At 41.9% G+C, this 16,327-nt stretch overlaps 1 protein-coding gene across 2 annotated transcripts; it reads right to left on the reverse strand.

The window, feature by feature from the left end:
• Positions 1-451: 451 nt before the first annotated feature.
• LOC140421133 (lysosome-associated membrane glycoprotein 2-like) lies at positions 452-13,445 on the reverse strand. Of its 2 annotated transcripts, none has more exons than XM_072505564.1 (9): positions 13,266-13,445; positions 10,956-11,071; positions 9,014-9,227; positions 7,027-7,188; positions 6,202-6,401; positions 6,016-6,129; positions 5,493-5,556; positions 4,590-4,760; positions 452-1,848 (listed from the first exon to the last, which is right to left on the reverse strand). In XM_072505564.1, exons 1-9 carry the CDS (start codon positions 13,309-13,311, stop codon positions 1,715-1,717), a joined length of 1,221 nt encoding a protein of 406 aa, XP_072361665.1. In that variant the 5' UTR covers positions 13,312-13,445; the 3' UTR covers positions 452-1,714. The 2 variants fall into 2 exon arrangements, with proteins under 2 accessions (XP_072361665.1, XP_072361664.1); XM_072505563.1 differs by lacking the exon at positions 452-1,848 and adding an exon at positions 3,227-4,102 and having other exon boundaries at positions 13,266-13,443.
• Positions 13,446-16,327: the final 2,882 nt, after the last annotated feature.

The raw sequence follows: 16,327 nt of genomic DNA on the forward strand, positions 1-16,327 counted from the left end.
GCACCATTTTGGGCACCAGTCGGCGGACATCGCGCCGATACCGGAGAATTTCGCCCCATGTTACTCCTTTCTACAACTTGTATTGCTTCCTCTGCTGGTGAAAATGTTGAAGTAAGCTTTAGCTATACACCTCAGTTCTCCAAAATGCCCAATAGCTTATCTTGTCCTCAAATATCCACTTTTTCAGGTATTGCCAACTAGACAGCAATCATGGCTCTCCCTCAGTAGGAGCATATCTAATTATGACTTGGCAAAGGGGGGGGGGGGGGAAAGAGGGAGAAGAGAAGAGAAGGGAAGTGACAGGCTAGTCAGCATTCTTAAGCAAAAATTGCTCGTTTGTTATTGTTATAGGTCATAAAAATTGTGGATGCTGCAAGAGGTGTTTGAAATTGATGGGGAGCTATTTTAATATGTAAATATTCTAGATACAGAAATAATTCAAACATTGGGGTTGTTGTGACAATTGAAGTTTCCATTTATTGCTCATTTATCAATTTACTGCACACAAGCAGTTTTCTGCATCGGAGCTTGCAGCCCAAGCCAAAAATTTACATCCTGGAGGAGTTAACTATATAATGGAGTTTAGCAGATATATTTGGCCTATCCACAAACCTGGAGTAAGAGTGAAAAGTTCTATGCTACTTGCAAAAGCAATGGAGAAAGAAAATCAACTCACCTTCATTAATGGTGAAGGTATTAAGTGTAGGATCACGCATAACAAAATTAGTGCAAAGTTAGTCAGGATTTAATTCCATCCAAAAATATCTGGCGAGATGGCACAGACAGTAAACAGCAAGTGTGACAAATAAAAAATTTAAAAAAGGAACGATTAGACAGATTGGTAGCCAGTCTGGCTCTTTCTTCGTCCAATTATATAAGATATAATGACAAGGATTATTAATAGGCCCAGTGCACAAGTCCAATTTGTACACAATATGGTCATTACCAAGAAGCAAAGCTGTTTGTTAGGTTACAAAGCATTCAAAACAAGACATGGCTCAGAAATAAAGTGGGTGCTAGAACCATAATTAAATTGTGACACTAGAAACCTGACTGTAGGCAAGAAGTCGCAGATGTCTTCGTGCATTTTGATCTGATCAAACTGTCAATGTACTTGGGTTAGCTCACAGAAGCATGACAAGTGAGACTTTGAAGATGCAAAGAAATTATAGCTAGGTAACTTTCACAAGTTGAACTTTTGACCAAGAATCAATGGCATTAGTCTAATTTAATAGCATGAGATCCAGAATACTTACTTGACTAGCAATTGTATAGGTAGGCAAAGTACCAATGGCAAGAGAAATGCCTGTAATTTATACCATATTATGAAGCGCTTTGTGGTGTTATTTCTCAAAGTAGTGTTATTTTATGGATACAGAAAATTGCAATTAATACATCAGTATTCCTACTGTAGCCTTTTTTTAAAATTCACAAGCCAAAAAAAAAAAAAAAAAAAAATCAGGTTTCTCAAATTTATCCAGCCACCACAAAACATGGATCATTCCAAGGATTGAAAAAAAGGGTTGCACAAGGGTTTGTGTACCATCCTGTAAAATTGATCGCAGAAATGTAGCAAAATTTACAAGTGCTCGGAATTTTATATGGCAAGGCTTTACAATACCATTCATCATACCTTAATTTTTAGAATTGTTTACAGCTTACTTTACATTTGCAAGCATTGTTTAGTTGAACATTCCTAGAACTGAATTTAGAACTACTCGTATGCACCACTGCGATTCTGCCTACGACCAATGATGTAGATCACCAGCACAATCAAAATTATCGCTCCCAACACTGCTCCGACTACAATGGGTACGATGTAGTTCTCATTTGTTTTGCAGTCTTCAGCTGGATTTGAAGAAATTAGATAAAAGTTGGTGATGTCAGTAACCAAAGCAGAGGGAAAACCCCAAAGATCCTTTAAATCACAAGGCATATCCCCAAAAAGCCCATTTTAAATTGCTCAGTTAAGTTGAGCTGTACCCAAGATTCTATAAGAAATTCCCATTTTCGAAGTAATATTTTCAGAAAGGCAACTAGTCCCAATGCTTGAGCTTTGAAGTGCATTATTCAGTGCAGTAAGTTAGGAAAGTATGCCAGCTTATTGGTACACTTCAAAAAAGCATGGTTTAATACATCTTTTGCAAAGAATTGTTAATCTAAAAACAAGTCAAGCAAAAAATCTACTTCACACTAGTGTTTTAGATAAATAAAAAGTCAAACTCATTACTAAATCTGACTGCACTGAATACAAAAGTCATAGTTGTCCCCATTTGTGCAGTTCATGTTAGTGCTTTGGAATTGGTAGGTTAGCAAGCAAATGCCAAGATTGAACTTAAAGCAAGAATGCAAGAATGCAGTTAGAAGATTTGAATGCAACTGATCACAATTCATCTGGTGCATGCAAAAGCCTGTAATTGCAGAATAATCAGTATCTATTTCAATGGGTGTCAGGATTTGTTCAAATTTATGCACTTTTCAGATGTGCATTTCAAATTTGGAAACAGCTATACAAAACATGTCAAGCTAGTCAAGAATTAAAAGTTGCCTATAGATTTCCACAAATACCTTCCTGCCTTGCTGGTTTTAGCTGTCGCAGCCTCGTAACATGCAGTTTCCAAGTTTAAAAAAAAAAAAAAATTTTAGAGTACCCAATTCATTTTTTCCAATTAAGGGGCAATTTAGCATGGCCAATCCACCTAGCCTGCACATCTTGTGTTTGTGTGGGTTTCGGCCCCACAACCCAAACACAGGGAGAATGTGCAAATTCCATACTGACAGTGACCCAGAGCCGGGAGGCAGCAGTGCTAATGCTACCCTGAAGTTTCCAAGTTAATTAATTGTAGCAACTTAGCGTTTCCTGCTTTTCAATAATTAAAGGCACAAAGGGCCCTGGTCACTTTAAAACTAATTGGAACAATTACAGGAACAAAAGATTTGTGAAGTCACAAGCAGGTGTCACCATAAGGTGAAAAAAAGTAGGGATATCACAGGACTAGCAATCGACACCACCAGTATGAAATCTATTATACCTGGAAATAAAGCTAGTATGAGGCTCAAAGTATGGTTGACTTGTACTACACCACTCTACTGTACTGAGAATGGGCAATAAATGCATTATCCATATGTTAAAAACATGTTCAACCACGTGGAGATGAATGGGAAATTTACAGTTACAAAATGCAACCTTTACATTCCTCAGCCCCAAATAAAATGCTACATGAGCTTACAGGAAGTTTTTTTTTATTATAAAGCCAAGTGGAGTTAAACTTTACATACAAATGAGGCACAGGAATAAAAGAAACTTAGGAGAAACCTCTCCACGCTTTAATTTCAAAGATAAAAGTCAACTTTCAAAATTTCACAGTGTCGAGAGTGCAGTGTGAAAAACTCCAGATCCCCCAAATTAGAAAATTAGTGGTCAACATTAGATACTTTTGCACATGCCAATTAGAACAGAATGAGAATTCTTTCCACAATCCAAGGCACCCAACTGAAAAGTTCTCTATGCAGCATAGTATTTGCTAACTCTTATATACACACAAACTATTAACATTTATACAGTCTTCCACAATACAGCCAAACAAGCTACATGAGATCTTTGTAAATACATGTTCCATTTTAGATTTCATATTCATTAAGTTATTGGTAGAAATGTTGGTAGTGCTGGCAAATTAGTGATTGTGTTAGTTTCAAGGAGTAGTTAACGACAAACTTGCCAATTTAAAAAGTTACCTTTGAAGGAACACTGGCAGCAATGCCATGTCAGACAAATTTCTCAATGCCAGCAATACATACCAACATTTCATCTGTATCAAGTGTGGGTGCAAGTCCACTGCCTCCGAGACTTGGCAAGAGCGTAGTGCAATTGCAGAGGAGAAGTGCAGAGGCAAGCACTTGCACCCGTGACAGTGAACAGCAATTTAATCATATCACTTTGCATTGGGAGAATCAAAACCAATTTAGAGTGTTTGGTATCCAGCGTAGCTTTTTCTTCTACCAATCATATAAGCAATCACAACAATCACAATTAAGCCTGCCAGAGCTGCACCAACTACAACAGGGATAAGAATGCTGTCATCATCCAGAGAACACTCTTCAGCTGTGGATCAAAAAAAAAAAAAAATCAGATTAATCACCAATTATGACTCAAATAGAAAACCATACACTACAAATAAAAGTGTGGTGTAGTTAATTTTTCCTGAAAGTCATATCACTGGATGCCTCTGGACAAGTAGCCCGTTGTTAATTATGTCACTAATCCAATTACAGAATAATCATGTTAGTCTCAACATTAAGCAAGGAGTAGTAAATGGCTTAAGTTGGCCTTGCCAGAATTTCCAATAAAAACTATTTCTACAGGGACACCAATGAGACTACAAAAACAAATGTCAGGGTTACCAAGGGGTGGCAAACAGTTATAGATTGAACAGAGCAAAAAACAGATGTCTTAGTTTCAGGTCATAAAGTTTCAATTCCAGTTAGATCAGGAAAAGCAAAATGTTGCAAGATGTTATGACAAGTTGAACAAAAAAGATGGTACCATCTAGATATGGAGTTAGAATTATTTAACAAAGTTAGTTATTTACCTCTGGAGAAAGTTCCATTCTTCACCTGAAATGGTTGGACCCAAACGTTAAAGGCATTAATAACCAATTGGTCAGTGACCACTATGCTCTGCTCCTTGTGGCACATATACGAGCTTCCAACAAATGCCTGCCAAAACCTCAGATTGCTATTGTTGCTGTTAAGTGCAGTTCCTGCAACAACAAAAAAAAAGTAATGTCACTTGACAGCCAATTCAAAGGAAAAAGTGGAAGTCAAAAATCTTCATCCATCATTAACTGGGGCATTCAATTTTAGTGTGAATATGCAAAAAGTAAAAGCCACACCCTATCTGCACAATTTCTGGTAACCACTATATACCAACTAGAGCTCAGAAATTAACTAATATGAAATGAGGGATTCAAATTGGTTCAAAGTCTATTGGACCAAATATCCCACAACTTGGACCTAAGCCAGACAACATGCAAAACTCTTTAGGATCACAATTACAGTTAGCGTTTTGGAATGGTTGGGGAAGACAGATGATCCACTACTTCACATGGATTGAGTGTATGAAAGCTACAGTTACTGCATTCATTATCAGAGGAACCAGAAACAATTCAGTTTTTTTTAAGTTTTTAGTTTTTTTTTTTTAAACTAACTAGCAAAGCCATTTAGCTAGAAAAATGGATTTTATCCAAGTGTATTTGACAACTTGGAAAAAACACTGAAATGGCTGCAATTATTAAAACATAGTTCTATTCCAAGAGATACAAGATTTACACAGGAGGATCAGAAATGGCTAAATAGCTTTTAAAAAAGCATAGTCATCACCCTGGAGTACAGGTTCAATTCAACTCAGTCCTGAGAAAATACACTTTAGATGGAAAAAGAGCAATAGATTGAAGGCAGTAAAAATCTTCTAGTTACCAACAGCCAATACTTACGGGAACCATTTATAACCAAGCTTACGTTAGCCTTCACCTCCTTCAAGAAGAATTTTGATTGGTCCTAAAACAAAGAAATAAGCATTATTCTGGCATAGGGCACAATATAAAAAAGAATGGCCCAGAAAATCACATGGGATAAAGACATACAGACCAAGGTGGTCAATTTCAATTGGAGTCTGTCCCCAAATAACAAAACAGCTGTGGACATCAATAGGTCGTGTCCCCGAGCTAGGGAGAAGGCTGGTCAATAAACACTGTCCCAGATAATTAGCTCACCCAAATCTGTACAACGACACTGTTGACATGGGCTTCTAGACCCACAATACTAAATCCAGATCAGAAATGCTCACTCCAAAGTTAAAACGGACTTTCAGCCCTCCAAATTAACCCCTCGGATTGGCAATCATGCCATTTATTACCTCATCCTACATCCAGCTCAAATTTTCAAAGTTAAGAGCCCAAAATGGTGCTGTATAAAATAAAATTACATGTTGCATTGAAAGTACTATCCAACACTTACCACAATGAAATGAAACTGAATAGTTGTGTCCATATCTTCTAGAACCAGGGTTGCATCTTTATCCCCACATTGTCCACTTGCAGTAGAATTGGAATCAATATTAACCGAATGCGTCTGAGGAAGAAAAAGTGGTTAGCGATTGATTGGTAATGCAAACTGAGATAGAATGTAGGAAAATATAAATACCTTGTTCTCGGTATAGGTAATATTTAGCTGCAGTCCCATACTGGCAAGGAGACAAGGATCACTTCCATTCTTAATGGTATAGTTGCCCACTGCTGGTAGCTCTGGTGGAGGTTTAGTTGGGACAGGGGTTGGCACAATTGGGGTTGTCCGTGTTGTAATAGGTGCTACTGTGGTGGGCAAATCTGCCTTACAGAAGGATTCTTGAAAAAAGATTAATAGGTCAGTTTGCTCAAACACTAAGATTAGTTACTAGTCAGTTAGCACTGGCTAAGCATCTTCAAACATCCAGTTACGCAAGCTTGTCCTGCAAAGGGTAGTTTTCATTTCAATGAATGCTTGTTAATTTTCTACGGTTTAACACAATGAGATTTTAAGAACTGAACGCCAGTATGCCATCGACTATAAGCAATAGGAGAGGAAGTGCCCAATGCAATAATGAGAAATAACTGGCTAGAGAGTAGCCAACCAGGAGCAATGTAGAGGAAGAGAACAAAAAGTTTGGGACACAGCTTTTTTCAGTATAGTTTTGTGACTGTCCAGAGACCCCAGTGCTGTGGCTATGGGGCAGGGGTGAACAAAGTGGGAATCCAATCCATAATCAGCCAGCTATATAGTCAATGTACTTAATGTATGGCTTAAGTTTGCAGCACAAATTGTTTTATGTACAAGACAAAACTCCCATTTGATTAATCAATTACAATTTTTGTAAAGCTCAAGAGCAGTGTCAGGACCATTATAAACACTGGAATCTAACATATCAGCATGACCTAGTTTGGGTCCAGCTGAATAGTAAAGATAATTAAAAACAATGGAATATTTTCCTACCGTTTTTGCCAATTGTTCCATTTTCCACGAAGGCCTGAATGCTAACATTCCAAAAAACCATGACAACTGCTTCACTTGCAATAGCTTTAACACTTCTACATGTGTAAATTGTGTGAAGTGGTGTGGAATCCATTAGAGAATTCACAGCCACATGTTTTACACCTACAAGAAAAGGTAGAACAGATAATATCAGTCACTAGCAAGTACAGTGAAATGTCAAATAGTAATAATCTTTTATTGTCACAAGTAGGCTTACATTAACACTGCAATGAAGTTACTGTGAAAAGCCCCTAATCGCCACATTCCAGCACCTGTTCAGGTACACTGAGAATTCAGAATGTCCAATTCACCTAACATGCACGTCTTTCGGAACTTGTGGGAGGAAACCGGAGCACCGAGGAAACCCACGCAGACACGAGAACGTGCAGACACCACAGTGACCCAAGCCATGAATCGAACCTGGGACCCTGGCGCTGTAAAGCCAGTGCCACTCAAATTCTCTTATACCAAGGGAAAAAAGAAACTTGCCAAATGTTTATCAAGTGCATCCTACCTTCACCAAAGCTGTTCCCAGCTGCCCCAATTTTGTTGGAATGTGCCAAGAAGCCAATCCAGAGAGAAATAATCACCAAGAACAATGCCGCCACATTGAATTCATGGAACATTTCATCTCAATTTTATTACAGATCCAATGAAGTGGCAATTGAAAGGATGTAGAGACCTGGCTATTCCATAACATTAGTCTTGTGCAGTATAAAATGGCATAAATCTGAAAACATATACCCCAATGAGAATATGGTTAAGTAAACGGTTGCTCAATTTGAAAAAGGTATCAATCGAATGTGTGCTGCCCAAACCAAAAACTGTTTCTCTCAATGCACAGGCAGGCAGAGAGGGAACTCCATTGAAGTGTAGCGTGTAGGCTAGATAGAGCAGGCAAGGGAGCCCAAATCCCCTTAAGGGGGCATAGATTTAAGGCAAGATGTGTGGAGTCTGCACGTTCTCCCCAGGTCTGCATGGGTTTCCACCGGGTGCGCCGTTTCTTCCCACAGTCCAAAGATATGCAGGTTTGGTGGATTGGCCATGATAAATTGCCCTTAGTGACCAAAAAAGGTTAGATGGGGTTATTGGGTTACAGGGATAGGGTGGAAATGAGGGTTTAAGTGGGTCGGTGCAGACTCGATGGGCCGAATGGCCTCCTTCTGCACTGTATGTTCTATGTCTAGAGTGATTCAAGGGGAAATGTTTTCACCCAGAGCATGAAAGAAGTCTGAACACTGCCTGAAAAAGGATAATGGGAGCAGAAACCCTAATTTGATCAATTCTGGACAAGCATTTCAAATCACCACCTGCGCAAAACTGGTTATAAGGAGAAAAAAAGAAAAAAAAAATCAGCAGAGCTTTGTTTGTGGCATTGGATAGCCAGGCAACTCATTCTTCCAATAGTGCCATGCAATTGTGAGGTGACAAACTGGCAGATGATCTTTGTTTAGGATGACAATTCTCATGTCACCACAAATTCTGCATTTAACTTGGGTGCATGCTAGAACATAGGTTCAAATCTCAAGTCAGGCTTCAACCTACAACTCTATTCTGGCGAGCTGAGCTACCAACCAAATCTAATTTGGCTGACATCGCTAAACAATGATCAGCTTAGTACCTGCATTAACAAAGACATAACTGCACCTTTGCCTATGTTGATTAATAGATTGTGAAGCACATTAATGCTTTAGTGCCCCACACCTGCCTCAAGTGCAAAGTTGACTGAACAGGAAAAGAGCCCCAATTGATTTTTTCACAAAAACAAGGGCATCAGCAACAGATGAACACATCAACTCAGTTTAAGACATCTACTGACTGGGATTATTTTGAACTACATAGCTCAGCAATATACAGCTGAACTATTCCCCCTGGTTATCTTAAAACATAGCCACATGTCACTGCCACAATCGCCTTAATCTATACAAACAAGATAATAAATCCATACTCTTGTTTTTTGCTCCAGGAAAACGTTTTGCATCACTGGTGTTGTAAGTGAAAATCAGTACATCTCCTCTAAATTCTCCAGTAGAATGAGAGAAGTTTAAGCTCAAGGAGTGACCAGTTCCAAAGCCCATTTTCAACAAAGGAGCTGAATTGTTGCCACCACATATGCTTCCATTAGATGATACTGAATTTGGTAATGGAAAAGTTGCATTTTCCTGGATAAAGAAATGAGGAAAATGAAATGGATTAAATTTAGTTTAGATATCCAGTGACAAGTGCAAAAAAACTCTAGCTATATTGCATCCCCTTCCCAAGGATGTATTAACACCATTGGTTAGGGATAGCATAAAAGCTGCAAATTCTCATTAAAAAAACTAGAATACACCAAGTGGTTAACTAGTGAGGTTTTGATCAATCCATGATTTTCAACTTCAATTCAGTCATAACTAAACAAATATAGCCACTATTCATTCTGAATATTGGTATATGTAGATAATACTGAAATATAGTTGTATTCTTGTTCGAAGCCAGAACATAATGGCCTAAATGGCCTGCAACTGTTGTAAAATCCCAGGCAAAGTTCAGGCCAGTCTACAACAAAGTCAGCATCAGAGTAGAGCTTCCGCTCACCTAAAGTTGCTAGTTTGTCAGTCACAAATGGATCACGGAACGAACAACAGTCATTTTAACAAGCACTTGCTGTTTTTCCCGTTAGCACCTGCCTTCCACTTGGATGCATGTATGTTATGCAGCTTAGTCACAGATGAAAAACATGGGCATGGTTTAAAAACAGATCTTCCATAACTAGCAAAATTACTGCTCAACACTGGATCAGAACCTGGGCTTAGACAGGCAAACCATCGGGGATCAGTATAGCCTAGGGATAGTTTAAATATTAACCATTCAAATGTGGAGGATCATAGCCTCTCCAGCCCATCACTGAAACCCTAATCTACACTTCTGCCACCCTCTCATGCTCTAAAGTAGTTTGTGAAAGGGGCACTGTCAACACGTTATGGGTGAAAGATGGTATTTTATTACATATTGAAAATAGATGCTGCATTAAAGACAAAGCTTCTGCCAGGATTGAAGAAATCTATCTTGTTTACAACCTATGACTGAAAGTTCTAAATGGTAGTGCTGACTCAGCAAGCAAAGATGTGCTCAATTCTAGCATAAGAAACATAGTATATCTGTTATTTCTCCGAACTTTGAAGTTTCAATTTTAAGAAAACCATCTTGGATATCTAAATTGAAGACTGTATGCACAATATTATTTTAGTTTATATACCCCCAGTTCAAATCATTCCTATCTACTGTACTCTACTGGTGTCAAATCACATCTGAAATAGGACTACTTAAACAAATAGTTTGAACCCCATCAAAAAAAAGATTAAACATTTTTTGCCAGCAATTCAGGAACTTTACCTTTCCTGGCAGGCAGAACAATCTGCACATCACCTTACTACTTGCATTAACAAAGACATGACTGCATCTTTCCATATGCCACCTTGCAAGTAGTTACTCAGGCTAACAGAGCTACTTACACATGGTTTTCCTCAATACTGACCACACAGGAACCACAATTGTTTTATTAATGGTCATATTTTACACATGGTACCAGTCATATTGTACACAGTGCCAAGTGAAGATATCCTTCCCTTTGTCTTTCCCCCAAAAAAGGAGAATATGGTTTCAGGCCTCAATAGTCTCAAGTGACCACTGATTGCCAGTCTATTTGACAAACAGACCATTACAGCTGATAAAAATCAAACATTCACAATGCATCCCTGGAGAGTAACCAGGAGCCAAAACCTGGCTAAAATTTGCTCTAAGCCAGGATGTCAAGACCACATGGCAGCAGCTGAACTTGCACAGGTGAGAATAAACCGGCAAATCTCCTCGTCTGCATGATGTGCACAGTAAATCAACTGCATACCTACCGTTGTCCCATTTCCTTCATAAAGGATGGTGAAGTTGACAGACAGTACAGCATATATGCAAGTTTTGCTATCCTTGTCATGGACTTCAACCTCTACTGCTTCAGTAAGTGAAAGTCCTGAAAAATATTTGAAAAGTGCTCAGGAACAGCCATATAGACACTTTAGCCAATCTGCATAAATTCAGCTTGTAGATCATGACTGATAACAAAAGATTACTTTTGCAATCCTGTGCAACAGAAGTAATTGCTGGATGGGACTCCACTTGGGTTACACCACATCCACAAAAGCATCACTTACCGAGGGCAGTCAGGTTTGTAGAGTTATAATTACAATACAAAGAATGCTCACTACAAGAGGGGGTCAGAAACAGAATTAAGTCATTTGACAAAATGGACCGGCATTCCAAAGTAGTGAATATACTAAAGCCAAGGATGAACGATCCTTCTTCAGAATTCATACAATGTGTGGGGCGCCGGACAATAGGTCCACGATAGAATTAAAGGCATTTTCAGAATTTCATTTCTTTGACTTTGCCTTGGTAGTGATATCAAACAAGATGGTTTCATATAGATGGATTCTATCTATATGAAATGCTTCGGAGTCATATTTCATTCAGTTTCTCATCACTCCACAGATGTTGCCAACTCCAGGGGTTTTCTCCCAGGACTTATTTTCATCATCCACAGGGTTTTGCTTTTGTTCTACAAAATGCTTGATATTTAATCTAGTCTTAGTCACTTGCCATGTACACAATGCAGTACCCTTGTAAAATAAAAGGAACAGATGAAATGTCTGAACTGCCATAGCAGCACAAATCAAGATCACAACTTCCCTTCAGATGTCATGGGTACAACTGCAGATATAAGGGCAGCACAGTGACAGTGGTTAGCACTGCTGTCTCAGCACCAGGATCTAGGTTCAAATCCAACCTCGGGTGACTGAACACATTCTCCCCATGTCTGTGGGGGTTTCCTCTGGGTGCTCTAGTTTCATCCCAGTCTAAAGCTGTTCAGGTTAGGTGAATTGGCCAGGGCAGCACAGTGGTTAGCACTGCTGCCTATGGCACAGAGGACCTGGGTTCAATCTCAGCCCACTGTCTGTGGAGTTTGCACATTCTCCCAGAGTCTTTGTGGGCCTCACCACCACAACCCAAAGATGTGCAGGTTAGGTGGATTGGCCACACCAAATTGCCCTTGGACAACAAAATTGGGTACTCTAAATTTAAAAAAAGGTGGATTGGCCATGATCACTTGCCCCTTAAAGTGCCCAGGGTTCTGTAGTTAGGTTAAGGAGTGATTGGGTGGGGAAGTGGCTTAGGTAGAGTCCTCTTTCAGAGTCAGTGTAAACTCAATTGGCAGAATGGCCTCCTTCTGCACTTAGGTATTCTAGGATATTACACCACTTCTAGACTGTACAGTGCAGAAGGAGGCCATTTGGCACATCGAGTCTGCGCCGGCTCTTGGAAAGAGGTCCACACCTATCCCCATAACCCCACCCAACACTAAGGGCAATTTAGCATAGCCAATCCACCTAACCTGCACATGTTTGGACTGTGGGAGGAAACCAGTGGAAACCCTCTACCCAATTTTTAAAAAATAAATCAGAAAAATGTCTCCTTCTTTAAACCATTTAAATGATCAGACTCCTGGGCAGCAAGTTCCACAAATTCACCACCCTCTACGAGAAATAGCCCCTCCTCATCTCAGTTATAAATCTACCACCTCTTAACCTACATCTGTGACTTCCCATTCTAGTTTGCCCCACAACGGGTATATTACTAAAATCAGCTCCAAGTGTAAGAAAATTGGAAATAAAAGAGCTTGAATTAGAGGGAAAAAATACATAAACCCCAAAATGAAAGCAAAAGCTGAGCTTTTGAAACCCCAAAATCAGAAGCAAAAGTGGAAAAAAGATGCCCGCAGTCGGAACACTCGAGAAGACCTCGGTCTTCCGGAGAGGACAGATTTGTTGTTTATTTCAGGCTCCACGTTTGTGTCCACGCCTATAACGGGTTAAGTGAGCTGAAACATCCATTGCAAGCATTTCACTGGAAAAGAGGCAAAGTGCAAACCCACAGCCATTCTCAGTCGCTGCTTTCGCATTTACAGCGGCTCCGACCCCTTCTTAGAAAACTAGAAAACACTCGGGAGAGGTGGGGAAAAAAAGCTGTCAGGAAGCCTGTCAAGTCAGGCCCGGCGTGCTGCAAGCGGGCGGACGGACAGTCAGCACCCTCCCACCCAAGTAGGCTTTCCCCTTCACTAGGCCAGCGGGCGCCCGCACAGCTGCCCCGTTCAAAGACCACACGCATACCTGCGAGGAGCAGAAGGGCGAGGAGGACACCGCCGGGATGCTGCATGGCCACGGAGATGAGATGAGACGAGCCGGCGGGGGGGAGAGAAAAGTGGACGATGTCAGCTCCCTCACATCAAACACTACCGGACTCGACCCTCAGTTAAAGCTCGACAAAGCCGCACGTGATCCGCACCCTCACCCACCGTCCTTCGCCAATCAGCTGCCGCCTCGCCGCATCCCGCCGACCAATCAACTGGCTGCGCGGCGAAGCGGCCAATCGGCTGCGGATACGCCCTGCGAGCGGGGTCCGACTGACCAATTGGCTAGACCTCGCTCGAGGTCTAGCCAATTGCACACGGGTGTTTCGCCCCATTAGCCAATCAGGCCGTTGCCTATTAAACTAATGGGAGACAGGTATTTCCAACAAGCTGATGGTGAGCAGGGATTCCTTCCCAGGCAACACCCCAGCTCCTGCTGCCAACTCTGCAGACAAGCCACAGTGACTGGTTCTCCTTATCAGAGGCAGTTGTTTTTAACCTTTAACAAACAGGGAAAAATGTAATGTGGTTGTTTCCCTTGTGACATTGACACGTTGGACTCAGGCTGTCTGTCACCTGCTGTGTTGGTGATGCCAGCCTGATCACGAGTTAGGGCATTGAATCAGCTGGGGGATGCCATGTGATGTTGCTGTTAAAATAGTTGACTGCAGCTTCCTTCCCTGGGCGAAAAAAACGTAACACTTGTAAGTAAAAAATGTAACACAGTAAGTTTGATGTTAGATCCATTTAATTATTTTATTTTTAAATTTTGAATAAAAGTGCAGATCTGCTCACAGTTGATCTATCGAAACATAAAATATTAAACAGCAGCTGACATTTTTTTAAATAAATGTTTTATTAAAGCTTTTCCAACGAACGTTTTTTCATAACAAAGAATACAAATAAAAATAAACAAGATTATTAAACAAAACCAGGTGGGTGTTGTCATTATACAAAACTTACATTATATCAATGGTTCCTCCCCCCCCCCCCCCAGGATGCTGCTGCTGCTGACAATTACTGCTCCCCGAGAAAGACAAGGAAAGGTTGCCACCGCCAGGAAAACCCCATCAAGGGCCCTCTCAAGGCAAACTTTATTCGCTCCAGGATGAGGAACCCCGCCATATCGCTAACCCAGGTCTCCACACTCAGGGGTTTCGAGTCCCTCCACATTAACAAGATCTGTCTCCGGGCTACCAGGGAGGCAAAGGCCAGTACCTCGGCCTCTTTCACTTCCTGCACTCCCGATCCTCCGACACCCCAAATATCGCTACTGTTGGACTCGCCTTCACTCGAGTGTCCAAAATCCTAGACATCACCCTCGCAAATCCCTGCCAGAACTCTTTAGTCGCCGGGCATGCCCAAAACATATGGGCATAGTTCGCCGGACTCCCTGCACATCTCGGGCACCTGTCCTCCACCCAAAAAAACTTACTCATCCTTGCCGCCGTTGTATGTGCCCGATGCACCACCTTAAACTGAATTAAGCTGAGCCTGGCACATGATGAGGAGTTCGCCCTGCCCAGGGCGTCGGCCCACAAGCCCTCATCCAGCTCCTCACCCAGCCCCTCCTCCCACTTGCCCTTCAACTCCTCCACTGAGGCCTCTTCCATTTCCTGCAGCTCCTGATATTTGTCCGACACCTTCCTCTCCCCTACCCAGAAGCCAGACACCACCCTGTCCTGGATCCTACGCGGGGGCAGCAGCGGAAATGTCCCCACCTATTTTCTAAGAAAGTCTCGAACCTGGAGGTACCTGAACGTATTCCCTGGGGGCAGGCCGCACTTCCCCTCCAGCGCCTGCATGCTGGGGAAAGTCCCGTCGATAAACAGGTCCCCCATCCTCCTAATACCTGCCCTATACCAGCCTTGGAACCCCACATCCATCCTACCCGGAGCAAATCTATGGTTATTCTGTATCGGGGTCCACACAGAGGCCCCCTCCTCCTGCCTGTGTCTCCTCCACTGCCCCCAAATCCTCAGTGCCCCCGTCACCACCGGACTTGTGGTGTATCGCGCCACAGCGGAGCCATGACTAGTGCCTCTAGGCTGGTGCCTTTGCATGACGCCGCCTCCAGCCGCCCCCTCCTCCATCATCCACTTCCCAATCATGGCCACATTGGCCGCCCAATAATAGTTGCAGGAGTTCGGCAGAGCCAGTCCTCCCCCACACCCCCGGCTACGCTCCAAGAATGTCCTTTTAACTCGTGGGGTTTTATTCGCCCACACAAATCCCGTAACAACCCTATTCACCCGCTTAAAAAAGGACTTGGGGATGAAAATGGGGAGGCACTGAAAGACGAAGAGGAACCTGGGGAGGACCGTCATCTTCTGCACCCGTCCCGCCAGTAAAAGCATGAGCATATCCCACCTTTTAAACTCTCCCTCCATCTGCTTCACGAGCCGGGTTAAGTTGAGTCTGTGCAGGACATCCCAGTTCCTGGACACTTGTATCCCCAAGTACCGAAAGCTCCTCTCCACTATCTTGAGCGGAAGCTCCCTCAGTCTCTCCTCCTGGCCCCTAGCGTGGACCACAGCTCACTCTTCCCCATGTTCAATTTATACCCCGAGAAACTCCCAAAGTCCCTCAGGATCCTCATGACCCCCCCCCCATCCCCTCTAGCGGGTCCGAAATGTACAACAACAGCAGCTGACATTTGAGATACTGATTCATCTTATTTAAAAAAAAATTGCAGTAATCCTCCAAACTCTCAAACCAATTTTCAGTGTTCAATACTGTTGTGTTAGGTGCACTGGTCTAACACTGGCTGCAACTGGATGCAGTTTAGATCAGAAAGATACTCCAGAGCTTGAAGTTAGTTCAATCAGATTTATTGAACTAATAGCACAGTTAGTACAGTTCTCTGTGAGTTCGACTCTCTGCTAACTTAAGTGTGGTTACTCTGTCTGACTGAACCAGACTAGCTCTTAGCCACGTAGTGAAGGTTTGAGATTGTAACAACACCCTTGACTGATTCTCTAGATGTTCTTCAGTGGAAAGAGGCGGAGTGTGAGTGCCTCGTGTCTTTTATAGTCAGATCCC

This window comes from Scyliorhinus torazame, chromosome 5 (assembly GCF_047496885.1).
Source record: "Scyliorhinus torazame isolate Kashiwa2021f chromosome 5, sScyTor2.1, whole genome shotgun sequence".
Classification (NCBI taxonomy): Eukaryota; Metazoa; Chordata; class Chondrichthyes; order Carcharhiniformes; family Scyliorhinidae; genus Scyliorhinus; species Scyliorhinus torazame.